The sequence below is a fragment of the Macrotis lagotis genome, chromosome 4, assembly GCF_037893015.1.
Source record: "Macrotis lagotis isolate mMagLag1 chromosome 4, bilby.v1.9.chrom.fasta, whole genome shotgun sequence".
NCBI classification, from domain to species: domain Eukaryota; kingdom Metazoa; phylum Chordata; class Mammalia; order Peramelemorphia; family Peramelidae; genus Macrotis; species Macrotis lagotis.
In genome coordinates, this window is record NC_133661.1 from 169,813,551 (window position 1) to 169,839,871 (window position 26,321).

At 33.9% G+C, this 26,321-nt stretch overlaps 1 protein-coding gene across 1 annotated transcript in view; it reads left to right on the plus strand.

Annotated features, from left to right (window-relative positions):
• The window catches only part of LOC141521761 (WD repeat-containing protein 72-like), a 49,342-nt gene extending 23,177 nt beyond the window's left edge, over positions 1-26,165 (plus strand). Inside the window, exons 2-6 of the mRNA XM_074234645.1 lie at positions 12,367-12,531; positions 17,110-17,216; positions 23,668-23,746; positions 24,828-25,002; positions 25,709-26,165. Coding sequence (XP_074090746.1) covers positions 12,379-12,531; positions 17,110-17,216; positions 23,668-23,746; positions 24,828-25,002; positions 25,709-25,803 — 609 coding nt within the window. The 5' untranslated portion in view covers positions 12,367-12,378 and the 3' untranslated portion in view covers positions 25,804-26,165. The remainder of the gene's footprint in view (positions 1-12,366; positions 12,532-17,109; positions 17,217-23,667; positions 23,747-24,827; positions 25,003-25,708) is intronic.
• Positions 26,166-26,321: the final 156 nt, after the last annotated feature.

Sequence of the window (26,321 nt, forward strand, 5' to 3'; positions counted from 1 at the left end):
CCCCAAATGATGGACATTCACTCCATTTCCAATTCTTTGCCACCACGGAGCTGCTATGAATATTTTTTACAAGTGATGTTTTTACCCTTTTTCAAGATTTCTTCAGGGTATAGACCCAGTAGTGGTGTTGCTGGATCAAAGGGTATGCACATTTTTATTGTCCTTTGAGAGTAATTCCATATTGTTCTCCAGAAAGGTTGGATGAGTTCACAGCTGCACCAACAATGAAATAAGAAAAAGAATAGTTCTTACTTCCTAAGTCTTAGTTGATTTTAACCCTTATGTTCAATATGAGACTCTAAGATATTCTCAGATTCCCAGATTTCCCATATCCTTTTCAACATTTGTCCTTTCTGGTCACATTGGTCAGTCTGAGAGGTGTGAGGTGGTTCCTTAGAGATGCTTTAATTTTCATTTCTGTAATCAGTAGTGATTTAGAGTAGTTTTTCATATGACTATAGATAGCTTTGATTTCCTCATCTGTAAATTGCCTTTGCATAAGTAAAAGCAGTAATCCTATCTCTGGGATTTACTACCTGTGTGATCTTGGGCATAAGTTATTTAATGTCATTGCAACTTAGGTTACTTCACTATAAAATTGGGAAAGGTGGACTAGTTGACTTAAAAGGTCCCTTTCGGCTCTAAACTTTGATCTTATGAACTAATGAGAGAAAAGACACTATATACAACTGTAATACAAAGAAGACTGTGGTCTTTGTACAGGGGAGGGTTAGGATAAGTTATTATGGTTTGTGAAATTTGAGGTGATTGGGGATTAAGGGAGCTGGTGAGGAGTGATAAGTGCAAGATTTTGAGCCTTTAGGGGCAACTAGGTGGTGCAGTGGATAGAACATCTGGTCTTAGAGTCAGGATAGAACATCTGGTCTTAGAGTCAGGAAGACCTGAGTTCAAATGTGAGCTCAGACACATACATAGCTGTGTTACCTTGGGCAAGTCACAACCCCACTACCATGCAAAAGCCAAGGGAAAAAAATAGATTTGAGTCTTGAAAGAATGGAGAGACCTCAATAGCTGAAGATGGGAAACAGGTAGGGGAGTCTTCTGTTATAGGTGTGGGAGATAGGATGAACAAAGGTCCAGAGAAAGGATAAGACAGAAAGACAATGGAGGATATATTCTACTTTCACTCAAGCACAGAATACAGAAAGAAGAGTATTGCAAGATTTCATTGAAAAATTAGGTTGTGATCAGATTAAGGAGAGTCTTAATTACTAGCAACATGGAGTATTTTTGCTCTATTTGGGAGGCAATGGAGATCCACTAAAGTTTTTTTGAATAAAGGAAAGATGATCAGAATTATATATATTAGGAAGATTTCTTTCTGGCAATAGTGTATTCTTGAGTGCTGTTCAAATCAGATTAAAATGCAATTGGGAAATATTTAGCAAAATAAAAAATACAATAGCACATTTTTCAATTTATTGCTTAGTTGTGCTGTGCTTAGTTTTTTCCTCTTTAAAAAAAAACTTTGTCATTGGATGTTTCATGGGAAGGAGAGGGAAGAGATATGGAATGACTGGTGATTCAAGAAACAGAAAATGTCAATAAAAACCCATGTGAGAAATAAACAAAAATACAATAGAATATAAATAACATTATTATATAGTTTTTAAAGTCAATAGGTAATTTGCAAGGGATTCTTATGTGTGGCTTAGTGGGATTCTTTTCTGTTTGCATTTTTCATCACCAATATAAAGGTTGAGGTTCAAAAAGTAGCAGAAACAGACTTATTAACAGAAGAGCGTCAACACTAGGTAGCTACAGTGGGAGTAGAAAGGGAAGGGTTTGAATATAACAGATATATGAGAATAGAATCAAAGAACCATGGATTATAATTCTAAAACTAGAATGAACTTAAAGAAGACAACTCTTTGTAAACCAAAAATCCAAAGAGGAGCTGGGATAACCAAATGTTTTGTAGGGTGTAAGCAACAATAGAAAGGAATGTCTAGTCTTATAATATTTAAAAAAAATTTAAAAATTTAAAAAATTTTGAATTTCATTTTCATAACACTATATGCACAAATTGCTATTCCTTTCAATATACAATAAAATCACCATATAATTTTTCTCGTTTTTCCCTTCCCCCTTTCCTTATCTTAAAGATAGCTCCTGACTTTAAGATCTCATAATCATATGTATATCATTTATTGAAGTAGAGTTAAATTTGAAACAGGAAGCCACAATACATGCTCAGGGATCCCTAGGGGCTACATGCTGATATAGAAAACTACATATTAATGTTTTATTGTATTTTATTTATTTTGTTAAATTTTTGCAAATTATATTTTAATCTGACTCCAGAGGTATATATTTGACATTTCTGATTTAAACTTCATTATTTCTACATATCTCCTACATGTTTGCTTATCCTACATATCTCTAACAATGTTTTATTATAGTATTAGACAGATGACTGGTTTCTTGAATGATATACCAACAAAGGATAGACTTTAGGAAGTCTTGCCCAACTGGGAAGACTTTAGGCATACATAGAATGCCTTTTGAGGACCAATCTACTTGGAGATGAACTTTTGTAATCACAGAAATTTTTTTTTTAAAAAAGCAAGTATATTTTTTGCTTCTACATGCAAAGATAATTTCAACTTTCATTTTTTTGTATATATTTTGAGTTCTACATTTTTCCCCCTCCCTCCTTCCCCACACCTTGATAGTAAGCAATCTAATATAGGCTATTCATGTATTACTGTGTTAAATATATTTTCATATTAGTCATATTGAATCACAGAAATTCTTGACCATTTACCAAGGCAAAGAAAGATAGCAGTCTACATTATTATGGCAGTTCACACAAATGAAACCAGGGATCCTTGAAGTATTTGTAAATTTTTTTCCAATTAAGAATTTACAGTTGTCCCTTCCATATTGAGACTTTCCCATTGAGGTTTTAATGATTTGCATAAGAAATTAAATGGAAATTTTGGAAGAGTTTTAAGAAGCTGCAGACAACATATGAATGCCATCATTTGACACATTAAAAAGTTTAGAAACTCAGAAATTCATAAAAAAGGATATATATATGTGATATTGTATAATCTCTATATTTTATCTTCTAATACCTTAATAATTTAGATTTCTCCTTTGGTATAAAAGGAGGAAAAAGAAACAGATGAAGAAAGGAGACTGATATGTTTTCTCTACTTTTCTCTGTGGTCAAACTTGGTGTCATAGTTACACAATGTTCAGTTCTGGCTTGTCTGAAACCCTTTTGCCCTTATTTAACCAATACTTCACAATTTCATACACTTCGTTTCATAGATATTATAGATCTTCTCTCTTTAATTATATAAGCTCCTTCCTGGTAAAAAAAAAACAAACCTCATTTATTTAATACTTATATTTCTCTGGGACACAGACATTATCCCTGTCTTTGTAGAATTTTTATTTACATCTCATGCTTTGTGAACCTTGTAGTGTCCTGTGTACATAGTCAACACTTAAGAAATACTTATTGATTGATGTTGTCTTTTCATGACTTTTATAAACAGCACTGAACAGAATTTGCATCTCTCCCTGAAATTCTTATTCATCTGATCATTGGTACTACTATTAAAATTGCGGACAAGACACAACCTTTATTAAGTGTCCAGGAACAAATCCTGCCCTCAACGAGTTTATGTAATAAATGTTTGGGAAGATAGTATGCACATACATCAACATAAAAGAAATATAATACATATAAAACAGAACAAAGTAAAATTGGTACGTTGAGGGAGCATTTACATGGAGAGAGGTAAGGGAGGCAAAGAGAAAAGTTCTTAGAATATTCAAGATTGTAGCTGCTATTTTATTTCTGTCCTCATTTGAGTAGTAATTTATCTGCTCCAAAGGATAAATAATATAAGCATTATGTGTGTGCATATGTACATGAATGTAAACTTCATCTGTCTAGAGAGCTACTATTTTTGAGGGAATTTCCTGATGGTTGATGAAGAGGTATATTGAGCAACCACTGCTGAGAAAATTATGTGCAATTGTGATGGAAAGGTTCCTCTCTTTTGAATAAGTGCCCAGATACTGTGGTTTCCCTAGAGGAAAAAAATCAACATCACTTTTAAAAATATATATTTAAAATTGTTTTTTGTTTTCGGACACAGAGAGATCAGTTTTTCAGGAAATGAAAAAAGATGATGCAATGCTGTTGTCTACACCAGGGTTTCCCAACCCCTGAAGGGTAAGAGTTAGTGAAAGAAATCTTTGAATCCACATAGCAACAAGTATTGCTATTTTGATCTTTTTATAACACCCAACAAAACTGGCAACCTGATTCAAAATTAAAAGTAAGCAAAAACATCTTTGGTAGACCATCAGTGCCCCATATATATGTTCAAAGACATTAAGACATTGTGAAGAGATGGTTGGCCTTAGAAGCTTAGAGCTGAGTCCCTTAATCTTTCAGTTTCCTAAGACATCTCTCTTAGATTTTAAGTTAGATATAACAGTAGATCTTCGTTTTTTAATACAAAGACAACCATGTTTAACCCTGAGGACCAAAGATGAACCATGCTACATCCCTCCTGATAGAGAGGTGATAAATCAACATGCAAAAAAACCCCCAATACCCTTTTTTTCTCCTTATTTGGTTAATGTAGGAATTTGTTTTACTTGATTATGTGTATGTATATATATATATACACTACAAGGATATTGTTTTTCTTTTCTCTTTTTTCCAATTGAGTGAGGGACAGTGCTGGAATATGAAAAAAATTTGTGTGTACTAAGTGGAGGGAGTTTTCCTATCAGGAGGTCATTTCACTGATGAAGTCACAGGCTAGACATTGTGTGAGACAAGGTAAAAAACAAACAAACCTAAAATCCAAACTTCTCTGCCCTTTTCTAGGACAATAAAATGCATCCTGAATTGGTAGAGGTCATTTCCTCATCTACTGAAATCACAGGTCCAATCCATATTTGACACTGGGCATTATAAGTCTAGAAAGAAAGCATGCTACTGCCAATTGATGAAGAAAATAAATCTTTTAAAGATGTTGTTGGATTCATAGGGTTTTTTTTGTCATCATGTAACTTCTCAGTTAATAGATGTCAGTTATTACAACACTAGTCTTTTGAATCTGCAAAATTTTTTGACATTAAAAAGGAATACTTGAAAGGGTTAGGAATCAATTATTTGGGGCCTCAAGCCTTGAAGATTGTTTTTAAAATTTTTGTTAGGCAGTAATGGGTAATTCAGGAACTATACAATTATTTATGAAAGTATTGATGCTTAGAGTTGTGAATACTTTGCAAAATATAGGTACCTGCTCTTTTGAGAAGGCCCAATCTGGGCTGCTATCTGAGAGATTAATCAAGAGTTTTGGGTGGGGGGTTTTGGATTTTTGTAAGGCAATGGGGCTTAAGTGACTTGACCATGGTCACACAACTGAGCAAGTATTAAGTGTCTGAGGACAGATTTGAATTCAGGTCCTCCTGTCTCCTATCCACTTCACCCCCTAGATGTCCCTAATGTAAAGTTTTTAAGAACATCCTTGTTGATTCATGCCTAAAGAGATAATTTACAAACTGCCACATGCATGTACATCAAGAATACTTCTTGTTTCAAGGTAGAACAGGGCTGTATGAGAGTTAGATGTAGAGGAAATAAGTATGATACCTTCTCCAAACCAAGTAACAGTCCTCAGCCAGAGAGGAGACACTTTGTCGGGTATTCCATAAGGAGAGTTTAAATTTAGATTCTAAGAGAGATTTTTCAACTTTTTCTTTAGTTTTAAGTTTGAAGATATATTATTCCATTGCTATGATCAGACAATTCTCATATAAGTTTAGACAGTTATGTAACAAAAGAAACTTTGGGTCATCATTTCTTCTAATAAGCATTCCCCCCCCCCCCCATAAATGAAGTAAAATGAGAAACAAAAGTTTCATCCCTGTATGGTTTCCTCCCTGGAATTATAGTAGGCATTCTATAGCCATATAACACCCTTTGCTTAGGTTTATATTTTCTGCTGAATTAAACTCAAAAGTTATCTAAAAAAAATAAAGTGAAGGGACATGAAGTAAGGAGACCTATAGCAGTAATTTGCCTTTCAAAATATGTCTTTTTTTTTTCAAAATATGTCTTTAAGGAACTTAGATATTTTGTAGATTTGCATTGTGAAATGGAGTGGAAAATTACATCCCCCCCTCAATAAATGAATGTAATTGAAACTCTTGACTTGGATGTTGGTCCTGTTAGTATCAGTAAGAGAAACTGGGACATTAAAGGTTCAATAAAATTCCAGAATAGAATTACAGTTTATGGTCTTCCATGGCCATCGACCTTTTGAGATAGCTTTGTCCTTCATCAGAAACCAAATCAACCCAGATTTTCTCTCATCTTCCCAAAGTTCCAGACTCAGGCAAATTAGTTAATAGAGCAATTAACATTTAAACATAATGCTATGTACTAGACCCTTGGCTAGTTGGCTAGGAATACAAATACAAAACCTAGGAGTATTATCTTTGAGGAATTTACATTTTATTAGCAAGCTGCAAGATGTCCACAGATAAATAAAGATGATTTATAGAAAATAAAGCATGTAGTAATTTGGAGATGGGAGAACGCTAACAACTGGGGGAAATCAGGAAAGACCTATTGAGGTAGATCACATTAGAACTGATACCTGAAGAGATCCTAGATGTTGTTTGTCTAGGTGCCTAAAGACAATGAGATAACTGGCATCTTTACAGTAGCATAAGATTTACAAAGTACTTTACAAATTTGAACTCATACCCTGGCAGGTAGGTGCTGTCATCTCCATTTTACAGGTGAGATAACTGAGATAAATAACTTAAGTGACCATGTCTAGAGTCACACAGATAATAAGTACCTGAGGCAAAATTTTTTTCAAACTCTAGGTGCAATGCTATAGCCACTCTGCTAATTAAAGTTGAGAACAGTGACTCTATCTGGGCTAATGGGGCTAGAGAGTTAAAATTAGGAATAGATGATTTCATCAAACTAACCATTTCAGAATCTAGTAATCACCAGTCAAAAAACCACAATTGCATCATCTTTTTTGTCAGTGTAGGATATGTCACAGTGAAACCAGTGCTCTGTTTATGCTTCAGGAAAGAAATGAAGATAGGAAGAAGGTTAATAGTCATAAAGAAATGAAGATTTTGACTTTGATTTTTGACAAGGGATCTTTCTTGATTGACCAGTACCTGATTTAAATTCTAGAAAGCCTCTCAAGAATTCTTTGTAAAGATGATAGGAACTATATCAAATAGTTTCCTGTAAGGCTTTTAGAGGGTGGAATAAAATGCTTTCATACTTCAATAAGCTTCAAAACAATAGTAAATGCAAAGGAACTTTTAGTTGAATTATTCATGATCCTTGGTATGCAGGCCTGTCCCCTTCTACTTAAATAAAAAAAAAAAATTCTAGAGCTGGAGCTTTGACCAGGTTTCTATTCTTGAGTCCATCATTAGCTCTGAATATACAACTTTGGGCAACTTACTTGTTCTCTGGGAATTAGTTTCTTTATCTGCTAAATGAAGTGAATTGTATTAAGGGCTCTCTTTCTCCTCTAAATTCTGTGATTGAAGGTGTTTGTAAAGTTAGAGGTTTGGAATATAAATGCAATAACTTATGTACTATGTTTTCTGCATACATTTTCATAATTCCTCCTCACCTTAGACCCATGATGTGGGTAGGAAAGATGACATTATTCTTCTGCTTATAGATAAGGACTTGTAGAAGGTCACAGACAATACTGTAGTATAGGCAGGATCGGTCGGATATTGATTGTCTATTTCCTGACTCTAGGTTACTGGGTAATAGACAGTTAATGTAGATTATTGAAAATTAATCTTGTCTAGTCAATATTGGTTTTATTTATTTTGTTGAGATTATGGTTTAGCATGACTTAGAACTTAATATTTAATGATCTAAAGTTGGATAGAGTATTTGTCAGGAGGATATGAGTTCAAATTGGCCTCAGACACTTAATAATTGCCTAGTTGTGTGACCTTGGGCAAATCACTTTAACCCCATTGCTTTGCAAAAAGAAAAAAAAAACCAACCCCTCCTAAAATCTAAGGTTGACAATTTTTACTTCTATAGATATTTATCAAGCATCAAGTATCAAGCTAATGTCATACTAGGAAATGGAAGATGCAGGTTAAATTTTATATAGTCTTTACCCTAATGGAATTACAACCTAACAGAAAGAAATACACACACACACACACACACACACACACACACACACACAGACATTTATATGTGTGTATATATGTTCACACACATATAATATACACATAAAATATACACACTCACTTCATTTCTAAAATGAAGCTTGTTGGTTAGCTTTATTTCTCTGGATTTTATTATATCCCCAGGAATTTAATCATCCTGAAAGATTAAATCATCCCTGGAACTCACACTTGTTATTCTCCCTTCCCAGGGGCCTTTCCCTCCCTTTTAAGAAGGGAGTTCAAACTAAGAGTTCCTCCCAGAACTTCCTTTTAAGGACTCCCAGATCAGTCATCTCTTCATTTCCTAGTCAGCTTCAACTGCACTTTTAACCTTCATTAGATTTTTGAGTTTCTTGAAGATAGGGAGTCTTTTGCCTTTCCGAGCTTAATATCATATTTTACGTGCTTAATGAATGTTATTAACTGACATACATACATATGTATGTATATATACATACACACATATGTGGATATAGATTCAGAACTAGGTATAATCATCTAGAGAGAATTTTTGCCTTTTGTGGCAAGTATCCCTTTGAAAATCCGGTGAAGCCTATTGATCCCTTCTTAGAATAATATTTTTAGATGTTTAAAATAAAATAATAGGATTAGAAAGGAAATCAACTATATTGAAATGTGCATTTATATTTCTATGTAAGTGCATATGAACATAAGCATATACATATAAACAAATATGTGCATATATACATACACTTATATTAAGGAAAGAATGTGAGAGAAAGAGAGGATGAAATATAAAAAAAGGAGATTGTAAACAGAGAGAGAGAGAGAGAGAGAGAGAGAGAGAGAGAGAGAGAGAGAGCGCAAGCACTTTGGTGATCAAGATCATAGCGAGAAATAGTGTTCTTAACTTAGGGCTCCTGAATTTTTTTCATAAAAATACTGTAAAGACTATATCTTAACATAATTTATTTTCTTTTTATTCCTATGGGATACATTTCATTTAATGTCTTTAAAAACAGAATTCCAAGAAGTAGACTTTGCCAAAATTCCAAAAGGTTTAAAATTCCTGCTTTAGGGTGGGGGTTAAGTCAGGTGTGACCCATTCCTATAGATTGCTAGAAGTATTCAGATAAAAAGACTAGAATAGAAGGTGAGATAACATAGTGGGACTCAGGGAGAAAGTATTTGTTTTTATTAATGCATGTATTTTTCCATGGAAAAAATTTTCATTTATGCTCTGCAAGTATCTTCTTTTATACTATATCAAGTTTCTTATATTAAAGTGAAGTTAAAAAAATATTTGAAGCTGTGTAAATGTATAACAGTGGGCTTGGAGGTGAAAAAGAAATGGGCAGACAAAACACTTTTATATTTAATCTGCCTTATTAGCATATTCCCTATCACTTTCTTAAGTCTAGATATTCATTAAAACACTAAATCAAGCCCCTGATTTATAAATGCTCATAATGAAATTTTAATCAATCATTTCTGGGGAACTGATTTGACTAAGTCTAAACACCCCCTGCATTATGCTATAGAATCTAAAGGACTTGGGATTTGTAAGATTACCCTCATGAATCAAGGGGAACTTTGTTTCAATTCCTGCTTTGTTGGGTGATTTTGGCATGAGGGGAATTCAATTCTCAGAACTTCAGTTGGTGTGTATATTATATTATATATGTGTGAATATGTATACACACATAAATATGTGTATGTATATTTCTTTCTGTCAGGCTATAAATTCCATTAGGGCAAAGACTATATAAAATTTAACCTGTATCTTCCATTTCCTAGTATGACATTAGCTTGATACTTGATACTTGATAAATATCTATAGAAGTAAAAATTGACAACCTTAGATATGGCATTGGAAGGTTGACCTAGGGAAGCAAAGTGGCATGGTGGATAGAGCACCAAGCCTGAGTCAGGGAGTCTCATCTTCCTGAGTTCAAATTTGGTCTTAAACACTTAATAGCTGTGTGACCCTGAGTAAGGCAAGTCCTTGCCTGTAACATTAGCTTGAGAAGAAAATGGCAAACCATTCCAGTATCCTTGCCAAGAAATCCTGCCAAAACAATTAGAGATCCAACTCTCATTTTGCAAATGAGAAAACTGAGACCTAGAGAAACCCAAGGTAGAATGACTGGCCCAAGATCACAAAGTAAGAAAGTAGAAGTAGTAGGAGATGACCTCTAGTCTCACATTTCTAAATTCACTACTCAGATTTCATTCTTTTTTTTCCTACTAAAACATATCCCCCCCCCCCAAAATAAAATGAGGGGATTGGATTAGTGGACATCTCAGATACCTTTCTGCAATAAATCTGATTCTAATAGCTTTTGGGGGCAGGGGAAGGGCAAGGTGAGAATCTTCAGTAACACAATTTGTTCAATCATAAAAATAAAGGAAAATAGCCTTTATCAGGGATTCTGTCTTCATTAGATTTGATCTCTATCAAACCTCCTTCCTTCTAGATGCTTTCCTCTGTCCTTGAACTCCACAGTACTGCTTTTTCCTTGTTTTCCTCCATCTATTAAGCAAACTGGTTTTGCTCAATAATCTTTGCTAAATCATCTAATTAATCTTATGAGAAAATCCCTGTCTCTATTTTATAAGAACAGTCATAGACATTTAGACAAATTTCAGTGACAGTAGGAAGTCCCAAGAGGTGATGGACCATTGCTGATTCTTTGAAATCTTTACTTAGAAAAGTGAAATGACTATGTGTTAGCCAGTAGGCAAATACATGCCCATTTATCTCCTGGGATAATATAATGCACACAGGGTTTAGAGAAATTATATTGTTAGATTTTGAATCAGACAATCTAAAGAGCATACAACAGGAACTGGTCCAGATTTGACAACTTCTCCAGCTAGTTTTGAGGCTAGGTTAGTAGTGTGTAAACTGGAGGGTTAGATATAGAATGGGTTAATTAAATATACCATGTTTTAGAGACATGGACTTCTGAAAGCACTTGACAAACAGAGAATGTTATATTTAGAAGATATCTCAGGAGTCATTCTATCTCATGTCTGTATGAAAATTCTCTTTACAAAATATCCATCAAGTGGACATCTATCTAGACTTTATTTAAAGACCAGTGAGGTGAACCTATTACATCTTAAGGCAGTTTTTCATGCTAGAATAACTTTTTCTTGTTCCTCTGAATATCTTTGTCTTATCTGTAGGAATATATATTTTACTTTTTTCTATTAGTCCAGATAATCAAGATTTTTATTAAAAATGGGTAATAAGAGTCATGACTATCTGAAAAGAAAGTGCTATAGTATCACTGAAAGATAGGCTGACCATATGGCAAGAATTCAAAATAACCGATAGTCTACAATTACCACCTGTGTGTATGTGTGCATGTATATGTATGTATATGTGTATATGTATGAGCATATATATACACAGACATATTTTTCTGAGTAATTTATTATTTTATTAATTATGACTAGCAAATTAGAAATTTTAATTTTTAGCATTCTTTTTTAAAAGTTGAATTCCAAATTTTCTCCTTCCATGTAGCTCCTCACCTATCAAGAGAGCAAGTAATATGAACTCATTATGCTTGTGAAATCATGTAAAACAAATTTTCATATTAGCTATTTTATTTATGATATTAGGAGAATGTGAGGAAAACCCTGGCAGCTTGGGTGAACTCCTGATGGAGGTCTCATGTGGGGACATGGACAAGAAGCTATTCAAATGGGTACACACAGATAGGTTATTGTCTACATTATTGGAAGAATCAGCCTCTTTCTCTGATAAAATCACAGATTTATTCAAATATTTGACTAGAGGGGTATAGGCATGACAGGTACCTTACTCCCTCATTTTTCACTGGAGGAAACTGAGGTCAATGAAGATATACTTTAATTGAATTTTTTTAATCTATTTTCTGATTTGATATATAGAGACAGTAATTTCTATTCAGTAGCTATCATATTGTCCTTAGTAGAAAAAGTGTTCTATACATACTTTGTTGCTTGCTTTTGTTTATATTTTGTTTATATTTTTATGTTGTTGTTTTTTTTACTTTTGTTTTTTTAATATATTTATTTTAAGATAACTTTTTGTTCAGAATCTGAATTGGACTTCCTCAAAAGAGTAAATGTTATGACCTTTTGTTCTTATTGTCTTTTTTTTTAATCCAGATTTTGTACATTATGAAGACTTTTTTGCAAGCAGTAGCATTATGGGGGAAAACAGCACCTTCTCATAGCATCACGGCCATAATGATTACAGATGATCAACACACTATTGTTACAGGGAGCCAAGAGGGCCAACTATGTCTCTGGAATCTTTCCTCTGAACTAAAGGTCAGTGGTTACCATAGAATACAGATAGTATTCTTTTTATCAGTATTGCTGATCAAATGAGTCTTCATTTTCAAAGTTTGACTAATGAGTAACCAAGGGAAACACCAAGTGTTTAAATATATAACAGCCCAATGACAGTTAATAAGATGCTTAAGTGAAGCAGTAAGCAAAGTTTAGTTTTCTACATGTAGAATATCTACATTTAGTAGATTCAATTTTAATTTTAAATTATATGAAAAGTTACTCTATCTTATGATCATATTTGAACAATATTCTTTGATTAAGGATTCTCAGGCTTTGAAAATATTTTAATCTAGTCATCTACCTATAGTTGTATTGTTTCATATCCTGAATTATTAGTTAAAGAGGCTGAAATGTAGGCATAGAACTATAATTCTGAAAATTATAGTTCATTAATTGAAACAAAGCAAGGGTCTCCTTGAAAACCACTATTAGCTCAGTGAGTAATATCTTAATTATCTAGGTATTCCTGTCAATTTGGCCTTCTTTCTATCTCTCTAGCCAGACTTGTCTGGGATTTTTACAACCCACTTTGAAGATCTCTAAATCCAATTTACTATTGTCATTCTACTATTCCAAAACCTGACCTCACCTATGATTGAGCTCATTGATTAGCAATTAATTGTCCTCATCCCAAGTCATAAACATTTAACATATTGCAATAGATGTTTGCTTAACTCCTATGGACTTCTCATCCAATTTGAACGCTTAAACAAATGATGTACTTAAAGTATACTGCCCTCATTAAGAAGCCTTTTAAAGAGCAAAGACTATTTTTAGCCTTTAGAGTTTGTCACTATAAAACCTAAATTAACAATTAATTGTAATTCTATTTTATAGTGTAATTAATTAAAATCTCTTGTCACTGAACAATTCTCTTAAAGGATTTCTAAAAGCCATATATAGTGAAGTATACCTTAGGTTTGACCTGTGCTTATTAATAAATCTGAATAAAAGATCAAGGAGCCTTTCATTTATTCAACAAACATTCATTAAGTGCCTAGTGTGTGCCAGACAGCTATGTTTGGTGCTCAGGATTAAAATAAAATTATCAAGAATTAAACAAATCTTACTCTTAATTAGCTCCCCTTCTAAGAAGGAAAGAACTACATATAAAAGTATATGCAGAATAAATATAAAGAAAATACAAGGTATTTTGGGAAGAGGAGCACTGGTAGTTGGGGGATCAGGAAAGGCTTCTTTTAATGAAATAGTGTTTGAATTGTTCAAATGCCATATTAGTACTTAAAAACAGCATACTATCTGTTTACAGTTCCTTGGCATAGGGGTCACACATAGGGTGGCAATAGCCCTCTCCCATATATTAGAGAAATGTATTAAACAAAAAGGAATAATACTTTGGACATATATTCTTTTATGTGCTCTATTCTGAAACTATAATTCCTAGAATTTCTTTTCACATCATCTGAAGTTCTATCTATTAGAAATTCACTTAGGTTAAACAAGATACTCCTACCTTCCGTGTCATTGTATATTTTTTATATGTATCTTATATGTGAACATTTTTGTGACCCTCCCAGTAGAATGAAAGCTTTTTGAGGGCAGGAATTATGTCATTTTTGTGTTTTTTATTATCTCCAGAGTCAATGGTAAGAGAGGTAGTTAAAAAAATGTGTTTGTTCATTAGTTGCTGCCTATCTGAAGGGCCAAAACCTTTCCAGATGCCAAGTTCCAGAGGTTAAATGCGGGGGGGGGGACCCTACCCAGATATTAGTTTAGTATCAGACTTCCTTAGTGTAATCACTCAAGTAGAAGATGAAAGGGTCAGATGCTGTAGTCCTAATGCCTCATTGACCTTCTGTAGAGGAAATTTGAAATTTTGAAGGGATATCAAGCTGAAGAAGCCCAAGATTCACTTAGTAGCTGTATGACCCTAAGCAAGTCACTTAGTCTTGATGGCCTTGCAAAACAAAAGGAAGAAGATTAAGAAAAAGGACGATGAAGAAGAAAGAGGAAAGAAGGATGATGAAAGGAAGGAAGAATGGGAAAGAGTAGGTAGGGAGGCAGAGAGGGAAGGAGAAAATAAGGTTCCATGGTGAGGATTGGGAGGTGAGGTAGGAAATTGACTTAGAATACTATATGTTAATATTATTGTATCTTCATTTTGTAAATTATTTCCCAACTATATTTTAATCTCATTCAGTTGTATCCTAAAGGGGTAGGAGGGGCCTTCAGATTTGATGTCCCTTCCTTAAAGGGATCTAAAATTTATTGTTAATTTTAATTAAGAAAACACTTTTAAGTATATATATAACAGATATTTTGCTATTTAATATATAAAATTCCATTTTTAAGAGTTTCTATTTAATAATATTTAATTATATATGACAGATATTTTCTATTTAAAGAAACCCATGTGTTCCTGAGAAGGGGCAACTGTTGTAATAAATGGGATGCAGGATTTTAGGGCAAGAGAAAACTGGATTCAAACTATATGTTTTTGATTCTTTCAACCTGTTTGATCTCAGGCACATTTCTTATTATTTCTGGGCCTTACTTTCATCATCTGTAAAGTGGAGGGATTGGATTAAATGCTTTCTAGGGTCACTTCGAGCTCGAAATCTATGATCTATGATCCTAAGTAAAGTTGTGTGACTTGTCCTAGGTTTCTGGCAGAGAGAGAGGATTACTTCTGAAAGGCAAGTTGAGTGTTAGGTTGTCACTTAGCCCAGAGTGGTTTGTCCTCTAAGAGTCAACTAGGAGAAAAGAAAGCACATTTTCCTCATGATGTGCCCTGATCTACTGCTCAGACTGAGTTTCAGTAAACTGCTAAAAGGAATAAATCCAAAGGTGAATGGGTCCTGTAAGTGTGATTACTGAGAGAATGTGTGTGCCTTTATCTGTAAGAGTCTCCTGGCTTCCACTGAAAAGATAGGACATTAATAGGGTGACTGCGCTGGAATCTGAGCTTTGATCATTGTAAATAACACAGTGATTCTAATCCTTTCATGGATGTGGCTGAGATAGCATCATTTTAAAAACTTTTCTGGATCAGAGAGAGGACTTGGGGCATACTGGTTCATGAGGAAAGAGTGACCTTTATAATTCTGAAATCTGGAATCTTTCTCATTATTTAAGGTGGTCATGTGTTGAAAAATCTTCTTTCCATTTCAGAAATTTCTGGGTGATTTTTGATTTGTGTTTTAACTTTTACATTTTCCCTTTTTTTAAAAAAAAAAAAAAGGATACTTCAGATAGCTTTCTTGGATACATGGAAAAATTACCTAAGTGATTTCATAGGATTGTAGATTTAGATCCGGATGGGAGCTTGAAGGTTATAATTCCTCCTTCTACTTGTAATTTATAGATGAAGTAATGAAACCAGGAGGTTAAGTAACTTATTCCAGGTAGCAAGAATCAGAGGTACAATTTAAATGGAGTTCCTTTGACTTTATAGCTCTGTCTTTTTCTATGTATTTTGCTGCCTCTATTGGAAACAATTATGGTAGAATTGCCTATGACATTATAGTGTTGTAGATATTGTCTGAATATTTGAATGAGAAAATGTTGCTTAAATATAAAAATAGGAAATCTCAATGAAATCTCATTTAGATTTCATACATACCTATGAAGTTTTCTTTTGATATTTGTCATTCAAGTCATAATGGCAAATAGAGATGGGTTTTAATTTTTTTATTTTGCTTTGCAAATATAAACTTACATCAAATTGTGGAATATATATCATAATATATTACTTTCATTGATTGACACATTCAAAAAGTGATATGGAATAGTGGCTAGAGAGCCATCCTTAGAGCCAAAACGATCCAGGTTCAAGTCCCAAATCTGATCTTACTGGCTTTGTGACCTTGATAAAGTCATAGACAACTCTCTAGTACTTTAAGTTGCAGAAAAGTTGCCAATAAAAGCATGGATTGAGTAAAAAAAAAAAAAGAAAAGGGCATAGTCATACTTAATGAGCAAGGACGAATTGATTTTCCTTAATATAATAGAAATGCTTATGTATACCTACTCTCACATAAAGTAGCTAATTTACATAGTGGAAGTACATAATATTTACATAGTGGAAGACTGATACCAATATTTCATTAAGAAAGCAGAAGCAAACTTTATGACCCCATTATTGAGGCAACTCATAATATGAATTTATATCGCTATCGGTCAAACTCAGCTATCTTAAAACTAACTATATGAAGTAAAGACAAGATGCTTAACATTAATGTTTATCAGTATTAGAACTAAGAAAAGGGTGCTGATATTTGATATTAATAATACTAGCTAGCATTCATATAGTACTAATTGTATGCCATCCTTTATGGTGATTAACTCAATTCATCCTCATAATCACCTCAGTATGTCAATGCAATTATTATTGTAGATGAGGAAACTGAGGCAAATAGAGGTTAAACGACTTGTCCAGGGTCATGAACTGGGAAATGTCTGAGACTGAATTTCAACTCAGGTCTTTCTGATGACTAACATGGTGCCATATTTTGCTTTGTAAAATATATATTATGTTTTTATTGATCACGAAAAGATAAAATTATTTAACAAACTCCATGTTGTCAATTGTAGATCTCAGCTAAAGAGCTTCTCTTTGGTCATACTGCTTCTATAACATGTTTGGCAAAAGCAAGAGAATTTGAAAAACAGCCATATGTTGTTAGTGCTGCTGAGAATGGGTAAGTAGCTATCTATAGTTTTTGTTGTTTTTGTTAATTATTTGTTCATATTTTATTGTGCTTTAAAATTTAAAAAGTACTTTTCTGTAGATAAATGAGAATTTTCCTTTTGCATTAATAATAACCTAATATTAAAATCAGAGAATTCTAGAGCCAGAAGTTTCTTAAGAGAGCATCTAACTTTACCTCCTCAGGAAACCAAGGCACAATGAAGGGAAATGACTTGCTGGAGGCTAAATAATTAATGACCCAGCCAAGGCTTGAAATCAAGTGTCCTGAGTCCCAGGCTTGCACAATTTTCACAATACAAGTCTATACTTCAGTGTTTAGAAGTCTTTTGGTAAGATAGAGATGAAGTATGTGTTCTATTTAAAAGGACTGGCAGAACAGCTTTATTTATTATGGAGATTTTCCAGGCCAGTGTGGACCTGGGGAAGGTTTCCCTAGAGTGATTGTAGTCTTCATAGATCTGTTTCCATCTTGGACAGGATAAAATGAATGTAAAAATTCAATAGGTATTAAGGCTTTAGATTTTGTTCCCTTATTAATTTGTATTAACATCTGCCTTCAACTGTTAGCCTTAAAATTTCCCCCTTTCAGGGATTTTTTTACCTACTCTCATCTTTAGGTTTCAGGGGCATCTCTTAACCTGGTAATTGCTTTCCAGTTTATCTGTCTAGAAATTTTTCCTACTTCTCACCCTGATCTCTGTGACAGTTTGCTATATGCTATTGTTTGCTGCGGACCAATCTTGCCCTGGCCTTACCTGACATCCTGATTATAAAACTTTTCACCTACTATCAGAGGGCCTTATGCTAGCTTCTGATGTTTTGTTCCTGCACTATAACTTTGCCATTGGCCTCTTTTCTTTGTCTCAATTTGGGACTATTCCTTTGTGACATTAGCAATAGCTATCCTCTCTATCACATATTATATTGCTGAGAAAATGTACGCTCTATGATGAGTTCCCCTGTAGTCTTTTTTGTTTATACCATATCTGGAATATTTGTGTTTAGTCAGGGTCACATTTAAAAAATTTTATTTTTTTTAATTTCTGGAACAAAATAAGTATTACTGTAACATAATATCACAAAAATGTAGCATTTTAAAAGAATATTGACAAAATACATAGTATCCAAAAGGAAAATCATCAGGATAGTAAAAGGTCTTGAGACCATTCCTTGCAAGAATCAATTGAAAGAAGTGTGGGGATTTTTAGTCAGGGAAAAAGAATTTTTGTTTGTTTTGTTTTGGGGGGAGTAGGGGGAGTTGAATACAATGGGTTTTTTTTAAGTATTTGAAGAGCTGACAGGCAGAACTGAGATTAGATTTATTTGGCTCCAGAAGGCAGTAGTTAATGGAAGTTCTGGAAAGGTAGATTTAAGCTCAATGTAAAGAAAAAGAATTCCTGAGTTAGGTTTATCCCCCAGTAGAATGGAATACTGAAGCAGATAGTGGGTTCCTCCTTGTTCAAAGTCTTCAAGTACAGATTAGTTTAACTGCTTTCTGTGAATGTTTATAGACAGGTATTTAGATGTATGTTGGGCTAGATGGCTTCTGAGGTACCTTTTAACTCAAATCATAAAATGAGGGATGTTCTTTTCCCTTTTGGATTAGGAGTAAGCACTAACTCCTGAATGGCTATAGGTATTATTATAATTCAAAGACAGTGCCAGCTTCTTTGACCAACCTGGGTTTGACAGGTATAAATGCAAAGGTTTAGCACGCAGTAGATTGACTGAACACTCAACTGTGAGGTTATCAGCATCTATTCTACCACTTTTCAGATAGTTCTTATATTCTCCATTAAAGATACACAAACACATACACACACAAACATGCATACACACACACACACACACACACACACACACAAACACATACCCACAATTGACTTACCTTAACATATTTTAGGCATTTCAAAAAGGTTTTTTTGTGTATTTTATTTTCAATATTAAAATAGCCATTTTTCTCATTTTTCCCTTTTCTTTGTCGGTTTCTCTTTTTTCTCTTTTCCCTATCTAGCTTCCTTTTCCCTCCATCTTTTGGGAAATACAAAAATCTTATGTCAACTGAGGACACTAAAACCAAATTTTACCATGTTGGTTACACCCCAAAATATGTTTCTTATTCTTCATATTAGTCCACTATCCCTGTCATGACATTCTTTCTCAGTTCTCTGAAAATATGGTTGATAATTTAGTTGCTCATAGTTTTTAAGTCTTTAGAAATTATTTCTTTTACAAAATTAATTGTTTATTTATAAAATGTTATTCTGGTTTTGCTTACTTCATCCTGTAATCAGAATGTATTGTAAATCCTGTAATAATCATAGAAATCTTCCTCTGATTTTTTGAAACCGTCTTTGCCTCATTTCTTATATCATAATAGTTTCATTACTATTCATTTAAAAGGTATTTTCAAAACTTGCTAATGAGTGTTGAATTCACAAAAGAAAAAAGTTACATTAATAATTTGCCAAACAAATTTTTTAATGGTGAGTTAGGAAAATTCTTCCTGGGGAGCCTTCCCTAATTAAAAAAAGAAAGAAAAATATGACCCCACATTTATAGGTAGTCTTTCTCTTTAAGGTAGAAGGATTTCATTTGTGAATATATTTTCCTAGGACACTGCAGGCTCCCCATAGTACTAGTCCTATTTAGTGACTGGAAGGCCAATGAGTGATATTTAGAAAAGCCTAGACTCTTGAAACCTTTGTTACTTGATACCATATTTCTCAATACTACATATGTGTAGAAGCAGGGTAGACACATCTCTGGCCTAGAGTGCTAACTTCATTTGAGATCTATTAGAGCATTTATTGTGAAATTTTGAAAGGCCATGATATAAAGGGCAGGGTTTTGTTACAAAAAATATTCTTAGTCCTAAAGCAGGAGCAAATTTCAGCCTTTTTTTGATTTTTCTTCCCAAAATTTTAACAAAGTCCTCTCAGTGTTTTGTTGATAATGGCAAAGGTAGATACCTTTTCTATGGGTCAGTTTCTCTAAATGCAAAACAAGGATAATGATACCACATATGGCAATTATTCTTATGTAGTGAGGATTAGGTTTTTTTTTTTTTGCAAGGCAAATGGGGTTAAGTGGCTTGCTCAAGGCCACACAGCTAGGTAATTATTGTCTGAGGCTGGATTTGAACCCAGGTACTCCTGACTCCAAGGCCGGTGCTTTATCCACTACGCCACCTAGCCGCCCCTGTAGTGAGGATTAAATGAAATCATAGATTACTAGCTTAAAGGAAATTTAGTGACTATCTATAGTCTTATCCCCTCATTTTACAGAAGAGAAAATTGGGTTCCAGAGAGATAAACGAACTTAGAGTATTACACATAACTAGTATTAGACCTGGGTTTTGAGTGAAGGTGCTCTGACCTTTCCACATCTGTTGAAAATGCATTTTTAATAGTTGAAAGCATGCTCTGTGTGAAATCCTAAAAGAAAAAATGCTTTGTGTGTTGGGGGGAGGGGAGATAGTTGTTTGCTTCATTTGTTGCCATTCAGTCCACTTTTAGTCATGTCTAACTCTTTCTGTTTTGGGTTTTTTTTTAAATTATTCATACTAGAATGATTTTCCATTCCCTTCTCTAGCACATTTTACAGGTGAGGAAACTGTTGCAGGTTGGATTAAATGGCTGGCTGCCCAGGGTCACACACCTAGAAAGTATCTGATTATGAATTTGAATTCATGAAGATGAGTATTCCTAATTCCAAGCCCAGTAGACTAACCACTGAATCACCTGACTACTATAATGAATTATGAATTTACTTTGCTACAGGTTTTCATTTTTTATAGTGATGACACCAGATTCTTGCCCCCCCCCCCCCCCCCCCCCCCCCCCAGCCATGAGACATTCTCTGAGGGTTTTTTGAACTCTGGTCACAGGGAGGCAGGAAAAGTAACTTCTCTCTTCTTATCTCCATTCCCTTGCCTCCTTTCCTTCTTTGCTGGAATTCAAAATGTAAGATTGGCTGTGTGAACATGGTTTTCACTTGGGAAATGTTGGATTTTATTTCTTAGAGATATAGGAGGACTTAGACTATGTCAGGTCAATCTTTGGGAAAGGTATTTGCCTGGGGAGAAGAAGAGACTGCAATGCAATTTTGAGAGTATACTTCTTGTTAAAAGGTGAACAATTTCTTCAGTTCCCCTGTAACATACCCAGCTACCAGTGTTAAATTATTTGTTTGCTGTTTTTTTTTCTCCTTCCCTTCTATACATCTTTGGTAGGCAGAATTTCATTGTTTAGTTTGTGAAATCTTTGTGGGTTTCTTTCCAAATTTAAGAGTTAGCAAATATGCAATAGTACTTCAAAGATTTGATGATGTCAGCAATTAGCTTAGTTTATCACTGAAGATTACAATTGTTCTCTACCTGAGAGGGTTCATGAACCGTTGGCCCTATAATTCATTGCCCCTCTATTTAGGTAGCAAACATTTCCCAGTGGCATCTCTCTACTTCCAAAAACACCTTGGACTATAGAAAACTTATTGTTCCCAGGTATCTTTTTTTAAAATTTTCTTTTTGCAAGGCAGTGGAGTTAAGTGACTTGCCCAAGGTCACACAGCTAGGTAATTATTAAGTGTCTGAGGTACGATTTGAACTCAGGTCCTCCTGACTCCAGAGCTGGTGCTCTATCCATTGCGCCACATATCTGCTCCAGTTCCCAGGTCTCTTACTGAGACTGTTTCTAGCTTAGTCATCCCTGTGAAATGGGAAATTAATTTTACCTTCCAATAGGAATAGACCCTCATTAAAGCTCAAAAGATATGGTGATATTATTTTTGTTTTTGTTTTGCTGGGGGGTCAGGGAGAAATCATAGGACTTTCTTGATAGAAGGCAGACCCGAATAGACCACAAAACTATTTAGGGATTTTTGTTCTTTTCATTTTGTTTTGTTTCAGAAATTTTTGATGAATTGAGATCTACTGCAATCATTAATAGGTCCAAATATCTTTCAATTTTTGCTTGGACATTTCAGTAGCTCTTTATTGAAATAATACTGTGTGGATAAAGCACTGACTCTGGAGTCAGTCAAATTCTTCCTCAAATGCTTACAAACTGAGGAACTTAGAGATAAATCAGTTAGCTTCCCTGGGCCTCAATTTCTTCATCTATAAAATGAATAAGTTTATTTGATGTCCTCTGTGGTTCTCTCCAACTCTTGATCTATGAACTTTTAACAGTAACTATTAAAAATGTTTTTTCCACAGAAGAAAAGAGGAAAATAAACAAGGTAACCTAGTATGTTGGAAATAGTAACTTGATTAGAATCAGAAGACCTACATTCATATCCCACTTCTGATATTTTTTTGGGGGCAAGTTATTTGATCTCTTTGTACCTCATTTTCCTCATCTGTAAAAGGAGAGGGTTGGATATAGGTTTCTTAATAAGTTTTTCTTTCAACCTTTTTAGAAGTTTGGTAAAGCCTATGAAAGCCTGTTAAGGTCTCAGAAAAATGTTCTTTAAAGCATAAAATAAAATAGATGAGATTTCAAAGGAAATCAATCATATTGAAATAAAGTAATTTTTTTCTTTTCTATCATCATGGACCTCTTGGAGTCTCTCCATAGAACTCTGATAAGTTAGATTGTCTCTTCTAACTCTAGATTTGTGTGGTCCAATGAATTTGTGTATAATATTAATACATGGATATAATTTCATTAATTTCTGTTATATAACTATAAACTAATTAAAATTTATGTAAATATATTTAAATGTGTGAATATATATATAAATATAAAAACTGGTAATTTCATTAACATTGGTTGTATGCACAACTATATAAACTATGTGAAACTTTTTGTTTAAATATGTACATTATGGAGTTAATTTCATCAACATTGCTGTAGGTATAATCATGTAGAACTTGATGAAAATAATCTGGCTTAAATATTAATCTACTTGGTTATTTTAGGATGGGTGATGTTTTTTGCTTGGGCTCGAGATGGTAAGTTTAGGCCAAGACTGGCCTCTTGGTGGCACTGTTTATTCTTAACAGAAGCATCTCAAGACTGAGAAAGCCCAGTAGAGCAGCACAAGATGCATTTAGGCTTTTGAGAAGGTACAGGTTAAGCTCGGTGAAATGAGCCATTTTCAGGAGGATGCTGTTGCAAGGAATGATCGTTCTGGTGTCACTCTGAAGGAGCCATAATGGCCATCCCTGCACAATTTGTCGTGGACCAGGTTTGGCCTTAAAGTAAGGTTGCTGCCTGGCAGCAGGGTGTAATTACCAAAACAAAAAGAAACAGATACCGTGTGTCATCCCCTGCTAATGACCACAACGTTTTCTTGCCCAGTAATCTGTAACAAAAAGCCACATAAACGATCAGCCTGCACTTAAGTGCAGCACTAAAGAAAAACTTGGTGGCAAGAAATTATTCCAGCCAATTGAGTGGAAATGATAGAGAATAATACGAAGTTATCTCTGGCAGGGAGATGTGTGTTTGGAATGTCACCAGTGGCCAATGCGTTGAGTCTGCAACCCTCCCTTACAGACACACTGCCATCTGTGTAAGTACCTCTTACATCTGCTTCTTATGGAATATTTCAGCCTTTTACAACTTGGAATCACTGGGGTGCAGACATTTTAAGAAATTGTACTTAAGGGATTTCCCCTCATCCTTTCACCAATATAATTTGCCCTAAGGATAAAAAGGTGACACTTTTAAATGAAAAGGTTGCATTTGCAGTAATTCAGTATTTCAATTTCCTTTAAAGAAAAAAAAATTGTTCAAGCAATTAATTTTGTTTTCTACTTTGATTTCTTAAAAAATAGACATCCAAATATATGAATTTTTTTCCTCTCAAAATATACTTTTTATCCTGTCTTGAATCTATCACCTATCAGTCAAGAGGTATTGCCCAGATCTTTAACAATCTCCTAGGATAGTGATTGATCTTTATAAATACACATATTCTTGGTAAACCTATATCTAGGTTTTTCAAATAGAAAATTTAACGATTTGTCTTTTTTTTAAGGTTTTATTTTTCCCTTCCTCTTGCCTTTCCAAAGAATAAGGCCTTGTGTTCATCACTTGTTTGGTACTGATATTATTTCTCATCTCTTTCTTGACCATTTCCACCATATCTCTCATTCATTATTTAATCTGGTCATTTCTGATTATAAATGTGCATAGGTGGAAGCTTTCTTGCCAAGGCTAGAATGTACTATTAATAGAATTAATCATCATAAATAGGAATTAATAGAAAGAGAATTGCCTTTAATAGAAATAACTCAAAAATGCAATTACTGCAAAAATTACTCTTTTCATTTAAAATTAAATGTTTAATACATAAAAGAAGAGAGTTGGAAGTTGTCTTCATTAAAAAAAGTTGCAAAAATAGATATGAATAAATCAAAGTATAAATTTTCATAACAGCAAAAATACATTAGAGGTGGGGTAAAGATGACAGTTTAGAATTTTAGAACTGGAATCAAATATTTCCTCATTTTATAGATGAGGAAGATAAAGCACCAAGTTGAATTTATCATAGATCCTATCTTCCACTTCAAATATAAACACACACACACCCACACATTCCTTGCCTCAATTGTATTAATTAAAAAAAAATTGGATTCTATTTTGGACAGTACTATCACTGCGCCTTCCGAATGACAGGAGATGGCTGGCTTTTGTGTTGTGGAGAATATCAAGATATCCTTATTATTGATGCCAACACCTTGGCAGTTCTTCACAATTTTACATCCTCTCAATCTCCTGATTGGATCAACTGCATGTGCATTGTTCATTCCATGAGGATTCAAGGTATATGTTTGATACAGTGCATGAAGCTACCCTGGGCAATGTAGAAATATTATCACTGAAGTGTCTTAATTGGTCACATATAAAAAATATGTCTACTGATGAATATTAGATGAAGAGTGTTTGATAAATTCAGATCATGTCCTAATAGAGAATGTTTGTTGTGTTACCTGGGAGTAGCTATTTATATGAGATTGACTCCTTTATAATGGGAAGAACAGAGTAATTGTGAAAAGGCTAAGGAAAGATTGGGACAAGGAAATGAATGGCTCAAGACATTGGAAAGAGATTGCATTGTAGATACAGTCAGAAAAGACTGGCTCTCTAAACCAATTCTGCTTGAGATATTTCAGTAATGGCTTATAAGTACTTGTTAAAAATTAAGTTTTATTTTATAATTTTCTTTTTTACTTTTTACTTATTTTTCTTTCTAATAGTTAAATTTGATATATATTTTATGATGCAAAAATATAAAATTCATCCTCTAAAATAATAGTACCTATATAGGGGAAAGGAGTCTACTTTTGAGAGGACAATAGATCAAAAATTTGTATTTCATGTAAACATTCAAATGATTTATATTTCCTTTTCAATAAGAATTACAGTATATTAACTGAAGCTACTTTCTGAAGTACATAACCTATAGATAAGTGATCCTTCTTGTGACTGAACTGTTGAGTAGTCAGCTCATGTCTTTTTTTTTTAACAGAGGATTCTCTTCTGGTGGTATCAGTAACTGGAGATCTCAAAATATGGAATCTGTCCTCTTCTATAAATAGTATCCAGGTCAGTTTTGTGGAATAATGTTTCTTATCTAAGAATTAGACTTTGGGAAAGTAGAAAGGCTAAGAATTTGTGCAGCTTTTTAGTATGGATCCTTTTCTTGGTAAGTACTCTTTCTGGGAGTTATTGCCCTATATTTTGGCATCATCATTTGCAAATGTAATAATGATGATGAATTTGATACGGGATAGATAAGGTGTTGACAGTAACTTTGAATATCCCCCTTTCTTTTATTGATTGCTTGTGAACTTTTAATTTTAAATTCAGTCATTTCCTGATGAATCCCTCACTCCCTATTAAACCTTTTCTTAAAACAAGGATAATATTTGAGCAAAACCAAACATGAAACAACACAGCTTACAAAGTATGCTGCTGTTTGTAACTAAAGTTCTATGCATCCTCCCCCTCACAAATGGGGGCAATTCTCACATTCTTTTTTTTTGTGCTCTCTCTTTTTTTAAAATTTTTCCAACTATATGCAAGATGGTAGAACATTCATCCTTTTGTAAACTTTTGAGTTCCACGTTTTTCTACCAACT